This window comes from Engystomops pustulosus, chromosome 4 (genome assembly GCF_040894005.1).
Source record: "Engystomops pustulosus chromosome 4, aEngPut4.maternal, whole genome shotgun sequence".
Lineage (NCBI taxonomy): Eukaryota > Metazoa > Chordata > Amphibia > Anura > Leptodactylidae > Engystomops > Engystomops pustulosus.
This window is the reverse complement of record NC_092414.1, coordinates 15453263-15478312: the sequence shown is the minus strand read 5'-3', so window position 1 is coordinate 15478312 and position 25050 is coordinate 15453263. Positions and strand designations below refer to the sequence as shown.

Below are 25050 nucleotides of genomic sequence, written 5' to 3'. Positions count from 1 at the left end.
TGAGGCTCCTGAAATGACATCCCCCCTTGACTCATCTCAGGCAAAAAGTGACTCTCCTCTGCTCATTTTCACCTGATTTTTTTTTATAGGTGAACAGGTGAGATTTCACATAAAAAGGACATTCCATGCTCTACATGAGGTGCTGGGAGTTTAATGAAGTAAACTCTGATGACAGGTTCCCTGTAAGGTTTATTTTTTTTAGCAACTTGTTTAGTCTGGTTTGTGATCTCGTGAGACGTGGGGGTGTATACTGTACTGGTATGTAGTATATGGTGCTGTATAATAGATGCACTTTGGAACCAGAACCAAATTTCCTGGACATTTTTAGACTTTGGCCTTCATTTACACCAGGAAGAAATACATTTGGTCGACAACGACAAACTCGCCTCTGCTGCACCGACCGTAAATATGCGAGCTATGCTGCTCCTGTCCAGCACCGCATTATGTCATGTAACCCCTTAGGGTCGGTCACATGTCCATTGCACTGATGGTTTCCTGTAAATACATTACCTGCGCTGATACACTGTAACAAACTATGGGAATTATGCACCTTGTTAACCAGAGTGTTCCCAATTCCCTGACAGCAAGCAGAGATCTTGAAAATGGGAAAGAATCTAATCTCTACGGCTAATTTGCATAAAACTAGGTAAAATTAGTGATGATAAATTGGGCTCTGCTACATATAATAATGACAGCTGTGCCTGGAGAACTCGGGAGCATCTGACTAAGTCAGCTCTGCTACATCTTACAGTCACAGGTCGATACTACTTGGTAAACACAACCGTGCAACAACCAACCAATTCAGCTCTGCTACATACGATAATCACAGACCAATACTGGGTATGAACAGCAACTAAGTCAGCTCTGCTATATATGATAATAACAGGCTGATACCACTTGTTAAACTCAACCATGCACCAACCGACTAACTCAGCTCTACTACATTTAATAAGCACAGACCAATACCACCTATGAAACCCAACCACTTTCTCAGCTCTGCTACATATGATGACAAGCTAATACTAAGTAGTAGTCTCAAGCATGCAACAACTAACTCAGCTCTACTACATCTAATAATCACAGACCAATACCACCTATGAAACCCACCCACTTTCTCAGCTCTGCTACATATGATGACAAGCTTATACTAAGTAGTAGACTCAAGCATGCAACAACTAACTAACTCAGCGCTGCTACATCTGATGATCACAGGCCAATTCTGCTTGGCAAAGTCAACTATATAGTAAAAGACTAACTCAGCTCTGCTACATATCATGATGACAGGTGGATACAAGGTAGTAACCTCAGCTGTATACAGCAACTGACACAGCTCTGCTACATATGAAAATCACATATTAATAGCGCTTGGTAAACAAAGAACTAAGTTAGCACTGCTACATCTCATAATCACAGGCCAGTGCTACCTGATAAACTGTGCAACGACCCACTAGCTCAGCTCTGCTATGTGTTATTATGTCAGACCAATACAACAACGTAATCTCAACCATACAACAAACTCAGCCCTGCTACCTGTGAAAAGACAGAAACCACCTGTTAAACCCAACTATGCCACAGCTGACTAACTGAGCTCTGCTTCATACAATGATGACAATACCAACACTGCGTAGGAAACTCTACTGTACAGCAGCCGACTAACTCAGCACCACTACATCTGATAATCACAGACCAGGACCACCTGTGACACTCAACCGACTAAGCGCTACTACATCTGTTAATCAAAAAACTACGTTAGGTGGTAAATTCAACTGTGCGGCAAACGACAAACTCAGCCCTGCTACATCTGATGGTCACAGACCAACGCTGCTTAGTAATCTCAATTGTACAGCAACCGACTAACTCAGCTCTGCTACATCTGATAGTCACAGACCAATCCTGCTTAGTATTCTCAACTGTGCAACAACCGACTAACTCAGCTCTGCTACACGTGATGGTCACAGACCAATGCTGCTTAGTAATCTCAAATGTACAGCAACTTACTAACTCGGCTCTGCTACATCTGATGCTCACAGACCAACACTGCTTAGTAATCTCAATTGTACAGGGTCGACTAATTCAGCTCTGCTACATCTGATGGTCACAGACCAATCCTGCTTAGTAATCCCAATTGTACAACAACCGACTAACTCAGCTCTGCTACATCTGATGGTCACAGACCAATCCTGCTTAGTAATCCCAATTGTACAACAACCGACTAACTCAGCTCTGCTACATCTAATGGTCACAGACCAACGCTGCTTTGAAATCTCAATTATCCAGCAATCGACTAACTCAGCACTGCTACATCTGATGGTCACAGACCAATCCTGCTTAGTAATCTCAATTGTACAGCAACCGACTAACTCAGCTCTGCTACATCTGATGGTCACAGACCCATTCTGCTTAGTAATCTCAATTGTACAGTAACCGACTAACTCAGCTCTGCTACATCTGATGGTTACAGACCAATACGGATTAGTATTCTCAATTGTACAGCAACCGACTAACTCAGCTCTGCTACATCTGATGGTCACAGACCAACGCTGCTTAGTAATCTCAATTGTACAGCAACCGACTAACTCAGCTCTGCTACATCTGATGGTCACAGACCAATCCTGCTTAGTATTCTAAACTGTGCAACAACCGACTAACTCAGCTCTGCTACATCCGAACTTCACAAACAGGAGCACTCACCTGCTGCTCTGCTCCCACGGGTCCTATGTATTTGTGAGTTACTCATCTTCAAAATTTGGAGAAGTCAGAAATGCGGAAACAAATATATATTTCGATCCTCTGGACGCCCGCAGCTACAGGGGGGGCGGGGGGGTCCCCTGTTTTTTTTTGGAGTAAATGTCAGATTTCTGCTGCGTCCTAACCCCCGGTGCTTTACATACTGCAAACACAATGCTCGCTCCTCCCTGCCAGGGAGACTCCACTTCCTCCTCCATAGACTCTCCCTGCCCAAGAGACATCACCAGGAGACTGCTGGGATTACTCACCAAATTAGGGAGACTTTGGGGGAGACCTCATCTCCCTCTATAGACACCTGTCCAATATCCACACTGCCTAAATCTCTAGGGGTGCCCAGCTGGGACCCCCAGCAATCACAAGAATGAAGCCCCCATATGTCTGAAGCCCTGATGCCCGTCCACGCACTTAGGAGGCCTCCTAGAGAATACTTGCCAAAATTTGGAAAGTGGCAAGAGGGAGTGCAATTTTTTGGGACAATTGGGGCAATTTTTTTTAAGGAAAGAGGGCAAGAGTCCACCAGGAGCAGAAGATTTGTACTATGAGGTTATAAGAGGCAGCAGGACTGTGAAAAATGGATTTATATTACAAAATTGTGCATTGGAGGCGTGTCCTCACACTGCTGTGCTCTGTGTTCTCTGCAGACAGTGATAGACATTGTCCCTGGAGAGATGTGTACTCATACCTTTCTGTAGGTTGTTAGTAACAGCAGGACTGTGAAATATGGATTGATATTCTAGTATTGTACTGGGGGACGTGTCCTCACACTGCTGTGCCCTGTGCTCTCCGCAGACATTGATAGACATTGTCCCTGGAGAGATGTGTACTCATACCTTTCTGTATGTTGTTAGTAACAGCAGGACTGTGAAATATGGATTGATATTCTAGTATTGTACTGGGGATGTCCTCACACTGCTGTGCTCTGTGCTCTCAGAAGACAATGATAGACATTGTCCCTGGAGAGATGTGTACTCATACCTTTCTGTATATTGTTAGAAGCATCAGGGCTGTGAAATATGGATTTATATTCTAGTATTGTACTGTGTCCTCACACTGTTGTGATCTGTGCTCTCCGCAGACAGCGATAGATAGTCTCTGGAGAAATGTATAATCATACCTTTGTGTATGTATGTTGTTAGTTGCAGCAGGACTGTGAAATATGGATTTATCTTCTAGTATTGTACTGGGGGGGGGGGGGTGTACTCACACTGCTGTGCTCTGTGCAGGTACTGTTAGGTATTGTCTCTAGATATCTGTGCAATCATACCTTTGTGTATGTTGTTAGTAGCAGCAGAAGTATGGAAAATGCATTTAGATTCCAGTATTGTGGCACTGGGGGAGTGCCCTCACACTGCTGTGCTCTGTGTAAACAGTGCTAGAAATTACCCCCAGTTATATGTGTAATCATACCTTTGTGTATTTGTTAGTAGCAGCAGGACTGTGAAAAATGTGTTTATGTTTCAGGATTGTGGCACTGGGGGCGTGTCCTCACACTGCTGTGCTCTTAGCCCTCTGCGCATTCTGCTCTGCTTTATAAAGCAGGCTCGTGGTTGGATTTTAAAACAGTCAATCACTAAATTGAGGGTCTGTTGGGCAGTTTGATGCAGAGAGCTAAGAGCACAGCAGTGTGAGGACAAAGAAAAAACAAAAAAGCAGAATATTTACACTACTATCAATATCTACATAAAAAACACATAAACATCTTCAAACGTTCTCCACAGTGGTCGTCAATCCTGGACAACCCCTTTAAAACACAGAACATAAAAGGTAAAAGAGAAGCAAAAACAACAAAAATTTCCCCCTAAATTCTTGGAAGTGATATAATTAGCTGGAGACGGGAGAACAAGAATAGTCAGTTTCAGGTAGGAATTTAAAGGGAATTTTCCTGGTTTGTTAACCCATGTGATGCCCATTGCTGATCCCTTTAAAAGGGGACATTAATAAGGCGCAGGAAGAAAAAAAATCCACTTATCTGGAATGTCCCCTGTTTTAGGACAGGGGTCCTACAGGGTGTAAAATCACCTGTGTTACAGGAAATATTAGTGCCCGTCCCTTTAAGGAAGTAGAAGAATGAGGCAATGACCTTGGAATGTCACCTGAGAGAAGGCCAAAGTCGAGGAATGCGGTCTTGCAGCACCTGTCCTGCGCTCTCAGCCGCGGTCTATTCTAGGTGGCATCTAATAACATGTGTCCAATGAAAACATAAAAGTAGGGGAAAATAATTTTTAAAGGGGTGTGGCCAAGTAGAGTTGCCAAAATCCCACTGATTTTAGAAAAAAATTGGCACATGTTGAGCCAAAAATATAAATTATAGCGCTATTAGATACAAGAATAAAACTTTATTCTCATGAGCTCCCCCTAGTGGTGGCTGCATACAGAGGAAATATTTGAATTTATTTCTTTCAGGTCACATGTCTGAGGGGTGGAGTTAAACAGTTACAACAGCAAATCCCTCCAAATCGGTGTGAGATTAATAGAGCAAATAATCTGCAAAACTGTTAACTTTTTAAGTTATAAAAGTTTGAAATAACTTGTGTTGAAAGTGGAGCTATCCTTTAAATGGCCACAAACTACCCCACTTTCCACAGACCCTAAAGGCATAGTTACAGAGAGTTACATTCCCCATTTTGAGGTCTAAGAGTCTGTGTATTCTTTTAATTTTAACTTTTTAACATTGTGTTCATGAACCAGGAAGCTCAGGATGAAAATAGTTCTATATAAACAGGACTATGGAGTTTGTACGGAAGTTACACTCACCTATCCTCTCGCTCTGGGGGCTATATGGCTGCCAGTCTACGAGCTCAGTGAGGGCATCTTCCATATATAGAGGTGGCGGAGCAGTATATAGTACCAGCTGCTTGGCAGGGGGCACACAGAATGGGCACCAGAAAATGTGATCGGAGTAAAGCTGCGTTATAGACTCTGTTGCAATGGGAAAGGTCAGTAGCTTAGAAAGGTTGAGATAATTTCCAGCTGGCAGCTCTATGGCAAACAAGGTAACTCGTGAGAACCCTGCCCATGTATTGTACTCAATATTAACCCATTACTGTCCAAAACCCAAATACCAGAGTGGCTAACCCAATCAAACCTGACTCAAAAATATCAAAAATACATCATTATTTTAAATATACATTTATTTTTTAAGAAAAAACACTGTCAACAGTTCACTAGGCACATTACTCTAATAGGGCTTTATGGTATTCATCATCAATTTGTCACTAATTGAATATCTGTCACTAATAAATAAATATATCCCAGCAATTAATATCTCACACATGAAATATATACCAGCAGTGAATATCTCACGCACATAATATATACCAGCAGTGAATGTCACACATAAAATATATACCAGAAGTCAGTATCTCACACATAAAATATATCCCAGCAGTGAATATACCACACAAAAGTATATGCCAGCAATGAATATCTCACACACAAAATATATTCCAGAAGTGAATATCTCGCACATAAAATATATAACAGCAGTGAATATCTCTCACATAAAATATCCAAAGAACATACGGTGAGGCAGCACTTCAGTGAAATCATAAAGGTCTTTTACTCAAGCATGGCAAAATAAGGTGCAACATTTAAGCTCATAGATGGAGCCATTTTCAAGCATGCTACAAAATAGAACGGAAACATGCTGCTGAAACAGAATATAAACCAGCCCAAACCTGCCTCATTGTATGTTCTTTGGATATTGCCTGTACAATCCTGGAGATTGGGCTTGTTGGAGGCGTGCACCCACACTTGGACTTGATCCGTTACGCTCGCTGTGCTGCTCCATAATTGGACTGAGTCACACATAGAATATATACCAGCAATGAATATCTCACACATAGAATATATACTTGCATTAAATTTCTCTGACATAAATATATATCAGCAGTGAATAATTCTCACATAAATATATACCTGAATTGAATATCAGGTATACAAATACCACACACACACACAAATATATAGTAGCAGTGAATATCCTTCAAATATAATAAATACCTGCACTAAAGATACAAAGAAATAATATACTCTCTGGATATGATTATCAGAAGGCTAACATCCTCTATGATTTATACTGTGGGTGATAGTTCCTGCTGGCTGTTCTTAATATCAGGTACACACATATCACACACACACAAATATATAACAGCAGTGAATATCATTCAAAATATAATAAATACCTGCACTAAAGATACAAAGAAATAATAAACTCTCTGGATATGATTATCAGATGGCTCACATACTCTACGATTTATACTGTGGGTGATAGTTCCTGCTGGCTGTTCATAGAGATGACAATAACAGGCTGTGACCTTTGCCCCTGTCATCACCTCATACCCTCACCTTCCTTACAGATACACAAGACCCGGAAGTAAAAATTAGATGCTGTCCCTTGATTATTAAATCTTGGCATGTAAAAGCTTCACTTAACAGCCGTTACAGTTATTTTACTCATTTTCCCTGCATCGCCCACTACAGGGCGAGTATGGTATTACATGCATCCATTGAAGATAATGGTCATCCATGTTATCCGGAGTACGAGCTTGTTATATAGGGGGATCCTAAGCATATAAATACCCATTGTAACATAAACATGTATATCCTACTGGGCTCTAGGGACTTTCCTTGTCCATCTTCACCTCCTTGTATTAGTTGTATCAGTCCGCTCCCAGCGCTTACAGCTTGTAATTCCAGGAATACCTCCATATAACATCCCCTTATCTTATCTCCCAGCTGATCAGTACATTACCACAGCTGCCAGATCTGCTAGCTGTGTACCTGCACACAGGTCTAAAGGTCGAAGATGTAGGGGATTCCTTTAATCCGGCATCCACTAATCCGGAATGACTAAAATAATCTAGAATGCCGGAATTCCAAAAACATTGAAGCAGAAGAATCAAAATTCTAACTAAAGGATTTTTATCATTGAGCAATCATTCAAGATACTGATAAGCTTTTCCTATGTGTTAGCGCCCCCTACTGGAGAAAACCAATGGGTCGTCCTTCACCATCACTTTCTTATGGGTTCCATAACCAAAACACAATTCCATTCTAGAATATTTAGGTAAAGATTCAGATGCCACCTATGGGAAGTATCAGAGGTGTTGGTCCCAGTAGCAGTTGTATCACGCTTAGGATATACTATAACTGTGCAAGTAGAAATATCCCTTTAAGGAGGCTTAATGCTCCAGGCATGATCCCGAGGTGTTTTTTCCAGCTCCTCCCAAAAAAAATGTAAACCCTAAAGTCACAGGAATTGATGAGCCACCACAGAAGATTAGTAAATTCAGGAAACCACCAATGATCACCAGCGATCGACCATAATCAGAAAAGGCGGAGCTATGGCCAACAATAAGTTTCCCTGTGAAGACTATTAGTTGGAATGGTAGGTCCATAATAAAGTTGGATTTTTAGGGTAATTCTTCTAAAGATTCTTCTTCTCTCATCATCCCGTTTTTTGCAGGATTATCTCGATAAACAGACATCAGGGCGGGGCTATGCTAATGATTTTAAAGGGAAGGCGGAGATAGAACTGAACTCTTGACATCAAATGTGACGGAACTTTCAAAGAAAAATTCGTGTTTATAGAGGATTATATTATATTATGTTTTTATTTTTTATAATAATCACCTCTTTATTTTATAATCTACTTCCTCAAATCCAGTTGATAAAGTTGGCAACTAACATCCGTGTTTGTGGAAAGGGGTCAAGTGCGGCGGCAAATAAACCTTAATGACCGATTGGAGACTGGCGCTGACTGGTACATCGTAGATTTCATTTGTAGTGAAACGCAAAAATGTACAAGATTCTACATACGGTATATATGAAATAAAAATTTCTTAAAGGGGTTGCCCAGCAGGGACTTTTTTTTTTATAAACGACTCAATGTGAGCAAAACTTATCGCACTGTGCCCCATTATTCTCATTCCATCATGTATCGGGAACCTGATAGTCTACTTCCTGTTTCAGTCTCGATACACAGGAAGTGACTGATTCCCGAGCCAAATGATTGGTTCATTGGGCATTTCCTGTGAGTGAAGGCAGGACCACAACGTGGAGACCACAAACCTGGTAAACATAACAGCTGTGGCGAGGTAAAATGAGAATTACTACTTCTCTTTATTCCTTATTTTTCTAAATTTTACCTCCCCTTTAAGATGTTGGTCCCAGTTATCAGAAATGTCCAGAGAGAAAGAGCCTGATTGGTTAAATAGATACTTATCTGCTTTCCTAGGAACCTTAAGAAAATAACATGAGACTGATACCACTCCTCTTAAAGGGGTGTTCCAAAATTTAGAAACACTTCTGAGGAGGCCTTTAAATATTTTAAAAATCCAAATAAAAAATTCATGACCCTTTAGTGGTTACAGTACCGTATTATCACACATACAGGAGCATGATAGCGGTATTTTGGGGATGTAACTCCTCCTGACAGGCTCCATAGGGTTATTTTTATCTATAATGACTTAATACAGATATTACTGACTAATCCCAAAATTGACTATTTTTACTCTCTCTTTCACATTTCAGTTTCACATCCGGTTTCCATTTCTGCGTCTAAAGACATTAACAACCTCCCCTTATTTAATCATAATTTTTATTTATTGAGTCTTCTAATGGATCTTCCCTCTTCAAATGAAAATATGGGCCAACAAATCTAATAAAAATGTGCATCTGTCCAAATATCTATCAGGTCAATGAGTAATGATCACTGTGATAAGTAGTAATATTCCTGTACATAGGGGGCAGTATTATAGTAGTTATATTCTTGTACATAGGGGGAGTATTATAGTAGTTATATTCCTGTACATAGGGGGCAGTATTATAGTAGTTATATTCTTGTACATAGGGGGCAGTATTATAGTAGTTATATTCTTGTACATAGGGGGAGTATTATAGTAGTTATATTCCTGTACATAGGGGGCAGTATTATAGTAGTTATATTCCTGTACATAGGGGGCAGTATTATAGTAGTTATATTCTTGTACATAGGGGGCAGTATTATAGTAGTTATATTCTTGTACATAGGAGCAGTATTATAGTAGTTATATTCCTGTACATAGGGGGCAGTATTATAGTAGTTATATTCTTGTACATAGGGGGCAGTATTATAGTAGTTATATTCCTGTACATAGGGGGCAGTATTATAGTAGTTATATTCTTGTACATAGGAGGCAGTATTATAGTAGTTATATTCTTGTACATAGGGGGCAGTATTATAGTAGTTATATTCCTGTACATAGGGGGCAGTATTATAGTAGTTATATTCCTGTACGTAGGGGGCAGTATTATAGTAGTTATATTCCTGTACATAGGGGGCAGTATTATAGTAGTTATATTCCTGTACATAGGGGGCAGTATTATAGTAGTTATATTCCTGTACATAGATGGCAGTATTATAGTAGTTATATTCTTGTACATAGGGGGCAGTATTATAGTAGTTATATTCTTGTACATAGGGGGCAGTATTATAGTAGTTATATTCTTGTACATAGGGGGCAGTATTATAGTAGTTATATTCTTGTACATAGGGGGCAGTATTATAGTAGTTATATTCTTGTACATAGGGGGCAGTATTATAGTAGTTATATTCCTGTACATAGGGGGCAGTATTATAGTAGTTATATTCCTGTACATAGGGGGCAGTATTATAGTAGTTATATTCTTGTACATAGGTGGCAGTATTATAGTAGTTATATTCTTGTACATAGGGGGCAGTATTATAGTAGTTATATTCCTGTACATAGGGGACAGTATTATAGTAGTTATATTCCTGTACATAGGGGGCAGTATTATAGTAGTTATATCATCCACATGACACACATAATAACTGTAGATAAAGGTAAGAATGTATATGTATATGTATCACTTTGATTCCTATAATCGATCCTATAAAGCTGTAATACTATAACAATAAGTCCCATTGAGTTTCCATGTGAAAGATTTCTATTGCCAAGGGGGAAATTACAGAATTGAGGTTAGAGATAAATACACCTTCTGCCTCACATAAAGACTATTATATTGCGCAGTATAGAGTTACTGGTCTTTTATATCGGGGTCATCAGTAAATCACCCATAGATGTTCCTCATAGCTGACCTGTCTGGCGCAATTACTCGCCCCTCAGTGCACAACAATGGTTCTTCTGCCCTGATTGTGGTCTACAAATACCATCTTCTTCATCAGGGTTGTATAAAGACAATTCCACCCCTGAGCAATGTCTGGCCTTCATATGGATTCAGTATTTTCCTCTTAACGAGAGATTATTGGATGGTATTGCAACATTCCCACCGGGGCCTGGAGGCAGCGGGGGCCCAGAATACCGGAGTGGCTGGCGGTTGCGGCCTAGGGTCCACTGATGTAACAGTGCTTGGTATGGGGGACCGGAGGACTGTCCTACAGCCTGGCAGGTCTCCAGCAGGTGGTGTGTGCAAGAAATATAAAGGGAGAGGCTGATGTACTGGTTCTCCCTGGGGCAACCCCTGAATGTCTGTAGTATATGTCCCTGGGTAATGGATGGGAAGCCCATGGTGGTGACAGCCATATCCAGGGATCACACTGAGGCAATGTTGTGCAAATCAACTGACAGTACTTTATTGAACAACAGGTAGCAGGCAAAGGGCCTAAACGGGCAACAGCAGATTCGGATTCTGCTACTGGAATGGTCATGGAGAGGGGTCCTCAGGAATAAAGCACCAGCCTGGTAGTAGATGCAGGCTGGGATAATGGAGATGGAGCTGTGTTCAAACTGTGGACGCTGCAGCTCTAGATTAGAGTCTCCTGACTCAGCTCCTGGGATTGGGTTCTGTGGCAGCACTAAAGGTGTGGTGTGCACTGTCTCTCTCTTCACTCAGACCATGTGGCCTGGATTGCTGACATGCAAAGACCTGAGACTAAGTCCATGTGCTCCCACTGCACAGGGGTTTTATGGTCAGGTGGTAGAACCTCTCCAATCACACTCCAGTTTACAATACAGCCCCATAATTGGATAACGTCTTGCACCCATTTAACTATTGCCTTTCCAGGCAGAATCTACAGCTGCAATTACATAATGTCCAGGCTCTAGAGCCTCCATACAGCATTCACGACTCCCCCTAACAGCTCCTGACCTGGAGAGGGCGCTATTCGCAACTCCCATCTATTGGCATGGGTGTTGCAGTGTCATCTGCCAGAAAATCCTCAAGGCATGAGATATTTCTAATAAGAGAGGATTTATTCTATAGCAGTTAAGGGTGAAGTTACACAGCCCAATGTTCAATTGGTCGGATTGTAAGATTGATTGGCACTCGTTGGCTTTGGCCTTTTCCAATCTGACCCTGGGATCGGGCCTATAGGGTCATCCCTAGAATTTAATATTGATTACCGATTAGCATAGGAACCACTGGAAGGGCTTTCATATTGGGGGTGTAACCTACAGTTATGGGTGGGATTTCCGTTCCAAAAATGAAAGGCCTTATGTGAAAAAAATGTAAGAATATTTGCGCTTTTCTAAATTTTTTCTCTTTATGCACCCAATTTATTTACTTAAATTGTGTGGGGGTGTGACCTATATTTGTGGGCAGGATTTTAACCAACAAATCAAATCCACTTCAGACCCAAAGCCGCATAAAATCAGCTGAAAAAATTTTGAAATTTCTTCAGCCTTATTTTTCCATATCATATGTGCACAATTTTGTCAAAATGTTGATAAAGTTTCTAGATGGATTTTTCCATCTTCTGTATTTAACCCATCAGGGTATGTCATAAATACTTGATAGATGCCTCTCCTAACTCTGGGACCTGTATCGCGAATGGGGGTCAAGCTGATCTCCTTTCCACGACTGTGCTGAACATAATTTGCTGCGCATGCGCAGAAACCTTATTATACAGGTCAATGGGAAATCCATAACTAAGTATACCCTCAATCCAGACTTGAATGTAGAGTGGCTGTGCATGTGGCAAGTTCTCCAATCAGACGGGCTGCGGGTAGAGGATCGGCTGACCCCCTTCCTAAGGTTCTGCAGCGCATGCATAGAATATTTTCTATACAGGTCTAGTGGAGGGCCTAACATGCAGTCTAGGCATGATTGTAGAGTGGATGCGCAAGCGCAGCAAGTTCTCCGATCAGCCAGGCTGCAGCTGACCCCCCCCTGCGCATACACAGAAAACTTTCTATACATGTCAAAGGTCACTTAGTCTAGACTTGAATGTAGAATGGCTGTGCATGTGCGGCAAGCTCTCTGTCCAGCTGGGCTGCAAGAAAGTGGTCAGCTGACCTAAATACAAAAATAGATGCAGGTCCTAACTCAGGGACCTATCTTGAGAATCGGGGTCAGTTGACTTCCTTCCCATGGCTGTGCTTAACATAGTTTTCTGAACATGGGTAGAAAACTTTCTATACAGGGCTAGTAGAGGGCTAAACAAAGTTAAGCCATTTATAGAGTGGCTACACATGAGCGGCAAGCTCAGTTTACCCGGGCTGCATGACAGGTCTCCTTCCTGTGCATGCGCAGAAAACTTTCTACACAGGCCTGAGGAACGAAAATAGTCTTGCCTATAAACTCAGTCTGAATGTAGAGAGACTGCGCATGCGCGGCAAAATGTCAATTCATCTGGGCTGCGCAAAGGGGGGTCAGCTAAACCCCCACCCCCTCATTCTGGAAAGGTGGGATCCGCATCCATCACGAATGTGGACATTTCATAAATACCCTCAAAATGAGAGAATTTGTACCAGAAAACCACCTGACTCCAAAAATTAGCTAAAACAGGAAAAAAAAAAAAAAAAAGAAATAGCAAATAAAAAAAAAGAACAAAAAATAGAAAAGTGTAATGGACTTACGTCGGGCCAAACTCATCCCACAAAATGATTTTAGGTCCCTCATGAACCATTCCAAAAGATGCATTTTCAGGAGATCATTCGCTCCTGCGCCAGAAAATTTACTTCATCCCTTCCCATCAATTATTTAAAAAAATTTTTTCCCAAGGACAGAGAATAGACAGAATATCTAAGCAGATCCCCGAACACTTCAGCTGTGAGGAACATTCGGAAACAATTAACCAGCGACCATCACAACACTGAATTAAAGCGATTGAATGCGGTGACTCAGAAGGCCGGAGCCTCCCATACAAGTCCCATGATACGGAGAACGGGCCAGAAGGCTTTGTGATTCTACTCAGTAATCCCTCCAGAACCCGGGGACTAGCCCCGAATCATTCCAGGGCATATATAATCAAGAGAAAAAAACATGTGACACAACCCACCAATCAGAAAAGGGGTTTTATGAGGTTGTATCTATTGTGAGGTCATTGCGTCTCTGGGCCTTGGATGGATTTGTGATGTTACAGGCCTTGTTTTGTGAGGTTTTGTGTGGATTATAATGTCACAGGTCTTACATAGTGAGGCCTTGTGTCCATTGTGATGTCATTGATGTTTTATCTCAGGGCCTTGTGTGGATTATGATGTCACAGGCCATGTATCGTGAGGCAATGGTTGGATTTTGAGGCCTTGTGTGGATTGTGAGGTCATAGGCCTTGCGTTTTCAGGTTTTGTGTGGATTGTGAGGTCATAGGCCTTGTTTTTCATGTTTAGTGTAGATTGTGATGTCACAGGTTTTAGGTTCCCAGGTTGTGTGGATTGTGAGGTCATAGGCCTTGTGTTTTCATGTTTTCTGTGGATTGTGATGTCACAGGTTTTAGGTTTCCGGGTTGTGTGGATTGTGAGGTCACAGTCCTTGTGTTTTCAGGTTTTGTGCGGATTGTGAGGTCAAAGGCCTTGCGTTTTCAGGTTTTGTGCGGATTGTGAGGTCGTAGGCCTTGTGTTTTCAGGTTTTGTGTGGATTGTGAGGTCATATGCCTTGTGTTTTCAGGTTTTGTGTGGATTGTGAGGTCGTAGGCCTTGCGTTTTTTCAGGTTTTGTGTGGATTGTGAGGTCAAAGGCCTTGCGTTTTCAGGTTTTGTGCGGATTGTGAGGTCATAGGCCTTGTGTTTTCAGGTTTTTTGTGGACTGAGGTCATGGGCCTTGTTATTTCAGGCTTGGTGTGGATTGTTATGTCACAGGTTTTGTGTCATGAAATTTTGTTTGGACTGTGAGGTCATAGTTCCTTCATAATGAGTCCTTCTGTGGATTGTGATGTCACAGGTTTTGTGTTACCAGGTTTTGTGTGGATTGTGATGTCACAGGTCTTACATTGTGAAGCATTATTTCCATTGTGATGTCCTTCCTGTTTTATCTTGAGGACTTGGACTTATGTGGATTATGATGTCACAAGCCTTGTGTCGTGAGGCATTGGTGGGATATTGAGACCTTGTGTGGATGGTGATGTCATAGGCCTTGAGTTTTCAGTTTTTTTTGTGGAATGTGATGTCACAGCTCCTATGTGATGAGTGCTTCTATGGATTGTGATGTCACAGGTCATGTGACGCTTTGGCTTGACTGTGGTGTCACAGATCTTGCGGCCTCCAGTGGATTGTTATGTCACAGGTTTTGTGTTAACGGTGATATCACAGGTCATGTGCTGTGACGCATTGGCTTGACGGTGATGTCACAGATCTTGCACAGGTCGTGAAGATCAAAGGTCTTGTGGTGACCTACTTTTAGTTAATCACACAAGATCATGGTCCTGTGACACTCAGCAAAATCTATGAAAAAAAACCCATCAAACAAGCAAATGTTCAAAATTCCTGCAGTGCCCCCACAGGAGAAACAAAGTATTACAAATTTTCCAATAAAATAAATACACAGTCCGTCAAATGCATCAGGATTATGAGTATTCTCTGTAATTGTTCTTTACTTTGGGTAAATGGTGGAGGTTCCTAAACTAAAAAACCTGAAAAAAAACTTGACTATTAGCCCTGTGTACGGGATAGCCATATATTTTAGAGAACCCATTATAACTCTCTATATAGGTGACTACAAATAATCACATATCATTGTGCTACATTTACAGTGTGAAGGAACCTAGCAACCTAGATGTGTTCAAATTTCCTGCAGTGCCCCCGCAGGAGAGATTTAGTATTACACAGGTCCCAATAGTAACCAATGGTCTGGACTTATTTCTTAGAAACTCTGGGTCCTCCATAGATAAATGTCCTCCCGATAGATGATCTTTCCCCTGGCTAACAGATGAGGGGGTCTAAATTGGCCCTCTATTAACTCATCATTCCAAAAAGTTTAATTAAAAAAAGTGTGACAAAAATGGGGATCCCCTAAACCCCCGTTATTTACACAGTGTTACCCCCTCCCCCAGAGCTCACAATCTAAGCAGCTGAACTTTCCTGACGCAACAGTATCACATCCTTCTAAGTCTCACAAGACACGGGTTAAGCAATGCGTACAAAAATAGCTCCCACAACTGCAAGTGTCAGGCTCACAGTAAAGGAATTGTGCCAAAAAGTTATATATTCTACCCATAGAAGAGTTCTGACTGCTAGGACCACCCCCGATCCCAAGAATGGAGGTCCAATCCCTGATTCTCAATAGAAAATGCCCAATAGTCCCCTACCTCCTGGGTAATACCCCTTTAAGAAAAGGGTCAACATGAAAGGAACTACTTTCTGGGAAAGTTGAGTGATGATCCATAGGTCAATAAGGCAGGTCACCCAGCTTTCCCACTATTCTGAAAGGCAAATTAACCTAGAGATACAATCATTTCTGCTATGTGGCTACATCGTTAAATATCTTAGATTTGCCATTCAGGACTTTAAGAAAACCTGGGTGACAACTATATAGGGAGCCTAAATGCCTGCCCTGTGGGTTGTCACCCAGCTTTCTCGACATACATATTTGTATAAATTTGAAAATTTAAAAGAAAAAACAAAGTTAATTTTGGGTTTTAAATGGCCCTTACCATTACATAAATTGTAATTATTTGGGTAGATTGGCCCCTTTGAATAACAAATATGGATATTTTGGGGATAAATTCCCCCTTTAAAGATTGTTTTGGTCATTTTTTGGGGGTAAATGCCCTTTTGAATTACAGCTATACTAACTTTTCGGGGAGTATCTGTTGCTTTGAATTGCAAATTTGGAATTTTTTTTTTTTTTTTGGGGGGGGGGGGGTAAATGCCCCCTTTAAATATACCTATAGTAATTTTGTGGGGTTTAGTGCCCCTTTGCATTACATATTTGAATATTTATAAGGGATAAATTCCCATTTAAATTACAGATATCGTAACTTTTTTGGGGGGTATAGGTCACTTTGAATTACATATATGGATTTTAGGGGTAAATTCCCCCTTTAAGTATAGCTATAATAACTGCTTGGATATCGTGGGGGGTAAATTCCCATTTTTGGGGGCTAAATGCCCCTTTGAATTAAAGATTTAGTAACTTTTGGGGGTTTAAGACCACTTTGAATTACATATAAGGATTTTTAGGTACAAATGCCCCTTTAAGTATAGCTATGATAACTGTTTGGATATTTTCGGGGCGCAAGTTCTCATTTTTTCGGGGGTAAATACCCATTGAATTAAAAAGATATATTAATTTTTTGGGGGGAATAAATGTTGCTTTGAATTATATTTATGGATTTTTTTGGGTAAACGCCCACTTTAAGTACAGCTTTGGGAATTATTTGGATATTTTGGGGGGTAAGTTTTCATTTTTTGGGAGGTAGATGCCACTTTGAATTTAAGATATAGTAATTTTTTGGGGGGTAAAGACCGCTTTGAATTACATATATGGATTTTTTGGGGTAAACTCCCCCTATAAGTATAGCTGTGGGAATTGTTTGGATATTTTGGGGGGCAAGTTCCCATTTTTGGGAGGTAAATGCCGCTTTGAATTTCAGATATGGATATTTTGTGGGGTAAATGCCCCCTTTAGGTATAGTTATGGTAATCAGGGTGAGGGTCCGAGGGGGCAAATGCCCCTTTGAATCACAGGTATGGACATTTTGGGGGAGGGGGGGGGGGGTTAGCACAGTTTTACATTACAGATATGGATTTTTAATACTAATTTTGTAAAAGAAGCAAAGAGGCGATTCACATACCACAGGGGGTACATAATGGGCACCAACCACTCCAACAAGGGGCTTTACATCCGACTGTATGAGAAATACATAAGAAGCGGAACAAGGGAGCTAATTGTTATCCCAGTCCGGAGAAATATTCCAGGCATTCAGGGCTTTATCCAAAACGCTAAATCTCTAGTAGCCTCCTACACTACAGATTAGGGACAAACAAGAGCACGGCCCGGGGGGGTAGGCGAGGGGGTCGGGGACACTGTCCCTCTATGGGGAGGAGATATAGTACATGCCTAAAACTTCTGAATGGGGGGCTACAAAATGCACCAAAACCAGAACACACGTGCTCCCGGATTATACTGCAATGGGAAACCCCCCCCCGACCCACACCCACCGACCCACCTACCCGTCCGCATCCTTACATAGCAGGTAGACAACAAAGGGACTGCATTATGTCCTACTCCAAATCAAGACCCCCTTCCTTAAAGGGGGTGATCAAAAAAAATTTTTGGACAGGGTTTATTCATCTCTTACCTGCAATCCAAAAACACCCGGCATGGAATCCTGTTTCAGTCCCAATTCCGAGGATTTTTTTTTTTTGTCCCCCCTTTACTGCAGGTCTCCGTATCCAGACTGTATCGCTGTATCCCAGCTTTCCTCCAGCAGGCTCCACATTCCAGTGGGGAGGGAACAGATGGCGATATCCGTGGCAACCAGCCTCGGCTTACTCCATTGGATGAATGCGGCTCCTGCCTATTGGGCAACTAAGGAAAAAAAAAATTTTTTTTTCCCCCTACTCATTGTCCCTGCGCTTTGCAAATTTTCTTAATGAAGGGACAAGCTACTCCCCCGCCCCCTCCAAGGCTAGAGCCTGGCTGACAGGTGCAGAATTTTTTTTTTTAGGTTTTTTTTTTGTCCTACTTTGCTGGAAGGCGACAGAGACTGTGAATGCGGAGCCCGGGGGCCAGGACTTTGTCAGCAAGAGTTTTTTTTTTTTTTTGTCTTCTTCTTCTTCCTTCTTCTTCATTTCCACTGCAAAGGGAGGAACAAAACACAAGCGCGTGCCAAAGCCGAAAAAAAAAAAAAACTATTGTCTCCCATTCACAGATTGGACCACACATGGGGCTTCTTAGGAGGGATCTGGATGAGCATTATTTTTTATGGGACACACAAAATTCCCCCCTCCCAGCATCAACATCTGAGACTGGATTCAATTAAAGTTGCAGGAGATCTGTATAAAATGCTCAATATAACTTCCCCGTGTACATACATCTATATATATATTGCATAGATAAAATAAAAACCGGTGTAATACTCCACTTCTCCTGTGGGGGCACTGCAGGGAAATTGTAAACCCGCTGCCCGATTCCCCTGAGATTGTAGCCGATCACCAAGCTCCTTATAGGAGTGACCATGCAGACTATAGACAGCGTTAGTGTCCAGTCCCTGGAGAGATCATATATTTGTGTTATTAGCAGCAGGACTGTGAAATATGGATTTATATTCCAGGATTTTATTGGCACCTGGAATATAAATCCATATTTCACAATCCTGCTGCTACTAACACAAAAGTATAAATGTATAATCCTAACATAGCTATGCTCTTTGCAGGCAGTGTTAGGTATTGTCCCTGGAGAGAGGTGTGTAATCATACTTTTGTGTATGTTGTTAGTAGCAGCAGGACTGTGAAATATGGATTTACATCGCAGGATTGTATTGGATGTGTGTCCTAACACAGCTTTGCTCTCTGGAGGCAGTGTTAGGTATTATCCCTGGAGAGATGTGTAATCATATTTTTGTGTATGTTGTTTGTAGCAGCAGGACTGTGAAATATAGATTTACATCGCAGGATCGTATTGGATGTGTGTCCTAACACAGCTTTGCTCTCTGCTGGCAGTGCTAGGTATTGTCCCCGAGGAGAGATGTGTAATCATACTTTTGTGTATGCTGTTAGTAGCAGCAGGACTGTGAAATATGGATTTACATTGCAGGCTTGTATTGGATGTGTGTCCGAACATAGCTATGCTCTCTGCAGGCAGTGTTAGGTATTGTCCCTGAAGAAATGTGTTATCATACTTTTGTGTATGTTGTAAGTAGCAGCAGGACTGTGAAATATGAATTTATATTGAAGGAATGTACTGGGGGGGGGGGGGGTCCTCACACTGCTGTGCTCTGCAGCCAGTGAGCCAGTGCTAGGTATTGTCCCTGAAAAGAAGTGTAATCATTCCTTTGTGTGAATGTTGTTTGTAGCAGCAGGACTGTGATATATGGATTTATATCCCAGGATTGTAATGTGCCCTCACTGCCGTGTTCCAACCTCCTTGCAACGAGCTGTTCCCTGACCTTTTTCCTCCGATTATAGTGAAGTTGTGTAGCTGTTCAATGCATAGAGCTGAGAGCACAGAAGTGTGAGGACACAACACATTACAGTCCTGGAATATAAATCCATATGTCACAGTCCTGCTGCTACTAACAACCTACACAAAGGTATGATTACACATCTCTCCAGGGACAATGCAATACTCTCTGCAGGGGGCACAGAGCACAACAGTGTGAGGATACGCCCCCAGTACAATCCAGGAATATACAGTATACCCTTATGTCACAATCCTGCTGCTACTAACAACATACACAAAGGTTTGATTACACATCTCTCCAGGGACAATACATAATGCTATCTGCAGAGGGCACAGAGCACAACAGTGTGAGGACACATCTCCAGTACAATTCTTGATTATAAATCTAAATCAGTCCTGTTGCTACTAATAACGTACACAAAGGTATGATTACACATGATGTCTCACCAGGGACAATACATTATACAATCTGCAGAGTGTACAGAAGTGTGAGGACAATGTCCTCAGTACAATCCTGGAATATAAAACACAGAAGTTTGAGGATACATTTGTCAGTACAATCCTAGAATATAACAACATTTTTCACAGTCCTGCTGCTACTAACAACATACACAAAATGTATGATTACACATCACTTCAGGGACAATATCCAACACTGGCTGCAGTGTCCCTTTTATGTTGTGTGCATATGACTTGCACAGTACTCCTCCTTTTGTCCTACTGTATATGTTGAATGGACCCTTATTAATGAGGAGGGGTGGGTCTCAGAATATTCTTTTTTGGGGGGGGGGGGTACGCTATAGCCAGTATACATACACTAGGCTACTTCAAGCTTTTTGGTCCCGAAGGTGTTAAGTTGAATTATACCCATGACTTCCCTAAACTGAAAACGGGAAAGTGCGTATCTGCCGAAAGTCCCTGCACAGTCAGGGCAGTAGTGCTATCTGAGGCGAAAGTCTGACCTCCCCCTCACAGTCTTGTGTCTCAGACTATATTAACCAATCACAGCCCATGTTTCACCCCCATAGCAATATACCGCGTTATTAACCATCATGCCAATCTAATTACAGACGAATTTAGTGGCTGTAAATGTGACCGTCTCTTCCGTAATGTGACAGTATGATGGATTAACAAGCCGGAGATATACAATTATCTTATAAATCCTATAATGTGGCCCTCCACACTGCACTTCATCCAAATCGAGAAACTTCACGTGGATATAATAATAAAGCTGCTTTCGGTATACACATAATCTCCTGCTGAGATGTAATAACATAAAATATTAATTTTATTGTTAATTCACTTACAGCACCCCCCACAGAATACACAGTTACAAAATATTTAGGAGCGAGGTGTGGAATAGTGGTGTTTACAAGAAAATCAAGAAAATTCACGTTGATATAAAAATAAGGCTGCTTTCAGGATACACATAGTCTCCTGCTGAGACATAATAACATAAAATATTCATTTATTGTTAACTCATCTACAGCGCCCCCCACAGAACACTGTTACAAAGTATTTAGGAGCGAGGTGTGGAATAGTGGGGTTTGCAAGAAAAATCAAGAAAATTCAAATTGATATAAAAATAAAGCTGCTTTCGGGATACACGCTGAGACGTAATAACATAAAATATTCATTTTTTTGTAAGCTCACCTGCAGAACCTCCCACAGAACACACAGTTACAAAGTATTTAGGAGCAAGGTGTGGAAAAGTGGGGTTTACAGCGTGTTGCAAAATTATCTGTAGTAATCACATCCTTTATTTACCGGGGCACGAGTTATCATGTTTTGCTTCATAAAATACAAGGTCATCGAATCCCAGAACACCGCAAACAGTTTTTCCAAGCCCCGCCCCTTTCATCGAAGGAACGTACCCCTTTTTGCTCACCCTTTGGGATTTGGGGAGGTCAACCGTGTTTTTCTTGGGAACCTCCCAGACGTTTCAGGAGATATAGAGTATAAGTATTATATAATAGTTTCTTCTGTGATAGAAGAGACGTGTAGTGAAGATTAAGATCTACCCCCCTGGTGTAATGGCCTCCTCGCCTGAGAAGCTTTTGAAACTCCAGCACCAAATATGGATTTTCATCCAGTAACGGGCGATTGTAATCTCGGATCGCGCTTCCAAGTTCCAGCATTTACAATCTCTATAAATCTCAGCCCCTGAAGGTTTATACAACGGAGAATTCTACAGATGAGCTGGAGAAACAACAGAGACACGTCCCCCGTCCAGAGATGAAGCAGATCCCATATAGTGCGTAGATACCATTGACATATACAGGCCACAATATAAACAAACTTTATTACTAACTGACTGACAAACAATATGGCTGCCAGCTCCCACAGGAGGTTCTCATTCAGCTTGATAGGAACCTTACAGGTAATTCAGAATTATTTTAGTACTATATGGCAGTATTATTATGGGTGTATGCCCATTGCCCTTATTTTCCATAAAAATGGCCAAGCTTGCATAAGCCACGTCAAGAATGTATAAAGCCATCTATAAACTAGCCTACATATACGTTGGGGTTTCCTCCATTTAATGGAGTCTTCTAACAATAAATATTTATACCACTTCTATAGGACATCAGGATAACCAGGCTCGGACAGTCCTACAGGTGAACAGGTGGATCCACCGGTGGGCCCCCAGGTCCTGCATAAGTAGTGCTGGACAAGATACCCTCTCTGTAATTTATACATATATTAACCATAGACCATCTCAACTATCCTATGTATTTATATGATTATATTAATAGATTATGTAACTTATAGCTATGTTGGGCAGGGTATCCCAGTCCGACACTGAAGTTTTCAGTAATCACTGTTTGGCAATCCAAAGTTCAGGAAAAGGAGAAGTAGAAGATAGCAGGCCGAGGAGAGATGGTGAACGCCCCTTTAAGGCTACAGGAGTATGGAGTTAGCTAATAGATAGTAAACCAAAACCAACACCTCAACCCATTACACATGTATATTACATCTACTACAGACACATCCACAGTTTCCAATATCCTTTTAAGAATACAAACCCCTTGAGCAACACCAGCAATACTTTTTTTGCTTTATGGAAAATAAGTTTTTCCAAAACTAAGCATAGCAACAGATCTCCATAAAATAAACCATAAAATCTCCCATCGGATGGCTTCCTAGAGACTGGGCCCCATAGTATACTTCTGAATGCCCCCCCACCTTACCTCTTAAAAATATACATATTTTCTTACTCGGGTACACAAGTTACAATCACACACAGTATATACACAACATATAGACATACATACACATATACATCCATGCATCATATACACAGACATACTACATATATACAAGACATATAGAGCATTTACACATCACATACAAACACAAACAGCAAATACACTCATACATGCAATTCCATATACAGTATATACACACACACCACACACATATACACAACATATGCACAAGCCAATGGCCAATACACACATACATACAATTCCATATACAGTATATATACACACACACACACAAATACAGTAAATACACACATACCATATATATATATATATATATATATATATATATACACACATCACATCTACACATACACCAACAGCAAATACACACATACATACAATTCCATATACAGTATATATACACACCACACACATAAACAGCAAATACACACATACAATTCCAAATACAATATATACACACACCACACACATATACAACATATTCACACCTAATACACAGTCAATACCTTAGATGCCGGTGCCCCCTGACACTGCGGGCCCCATAGCAACTGCTATGGCTGCTATCCCTGTAGTTATGCCCCATCAAAAAGCCAAAAACCAGAGGAAAAAATTCATACATCAAAAGCCTGTTAATAATAATTAAAATAGCTAAAGAAATCATATAATAATAAAAGAAGAAGCACAGGCTGCACATGTTCAGCGCATCACAGCCAAACCACAGAGAGTGCAGTCCAACCGAAGGACCTTAGGCTCTTTTGCCGCATACAAAGGCACCAGTGATATCAATGGCACATGGGGGCCCGATACATATTATGTGTGGGATCCATGGGCTTTCAAGCCACCCCCCTTATTTTCTTAAAGACAGAGAAAATCGGCCATACTCACACCCCCCCATGAGCCGTCCTTCTTCTGATGTCTACATTTCTCCAGGAAGGTCTACCAAACCTCTCCCACCCGTCCACCGGCAAATCTCCTCAAGAACCATACGTGGAGATCGAGCCGCACCGCTGCCAACGTTGACCTGTAGGCAGCTGTATAGGAAATGCTGTATATTTTGTAAAGCTGTGAACAATTTGCAACCACAGGAAACTTGCGAGAGTATTTCAAAACACGAAGGAAACTGTTCTTCAGCCTTGTTGTTGTGGATTGTTCAAAGCCCCCCCCCTTACCTTCCCGGCTATGGGCTTTTTTTGCATTCTTCATACAGTAGTGGATAAATATATCTATACAGGGTTACGTAGAATGTGACGTGATGGTATTGGGGGGGGGGGGGCTGGATGTATGTATTTGCTTCCTTTTTCTACAAAAACAAAGACTGAATTATGTTGTAAGGGAGGTCGGGAGGGTCAATCCAAATATATTGTTGGACTACGAGGCCACCACCGAACGTAGGCCACAGACCCTGAGAGGCCATCAATTAAAACCCATCACACAACCAATATATATTCAACCGATGTTTAAATGAGGTTCCTTGGGCCCTCCAGACAAAATTATTCTGAAGGTACTCCCGTCATCAACCACTAGACAGAACCCAGTTTGAAGGTTACTAGGGTCTATCTTCTAATGGTCATCTAGGGTTTATTATTTGGTTAGAGCCTTGGCCCCCTTGACCTGGCCCAGTCAGACACTGCAGGCAATACCGAGAACAACTACCCTCTCAAGAGAAACTATGGGGTCAAGTGACAATATCTTGGAGTCTCCTAAACAACATACATTTACATGAACACTTTGTTCAGCCAAGTGGGTATTTCAATAGGCGGTTCAGAATAAGC

General features: G+C 41.4%; 1 protein-coding gene across 6 annotated transcripts in view; it reads right to left on the bottom strand.

Annotated features, from left to right (window-relative positions):
* Window positions 1-25050, bottom strand: part of FGD4 (FYVE, RhoGEF and PH domain containing 4) — a 97162-nt gene that overhangs the window by 49352 nt on the left and 22760 nt on the right. The window contains exon 1 of one of the 6 annotated variants that reach the window (XM_072145297.1): window positions 24164-24188. The exons of 3 other annotated variants lie outside the window; for them this stretch is intronic. In XM_072145297.1, coding sequence (XP_072001398.1) covers window positions 24164-24173 — 10 coding nt within the window. In that variant the 5' untranslated portion in view covers window positions 24174-24188. Of the gene's footprint in view, window positions 1-2691; window positions 2857-5502; window positions 5636-24163; window positions 24189-25050 lie in introns of those variants that run through there. 2 more of the 6 variants (XM_072145295.1, XM_072145296.1) reach the window with 2 other exon arrangements.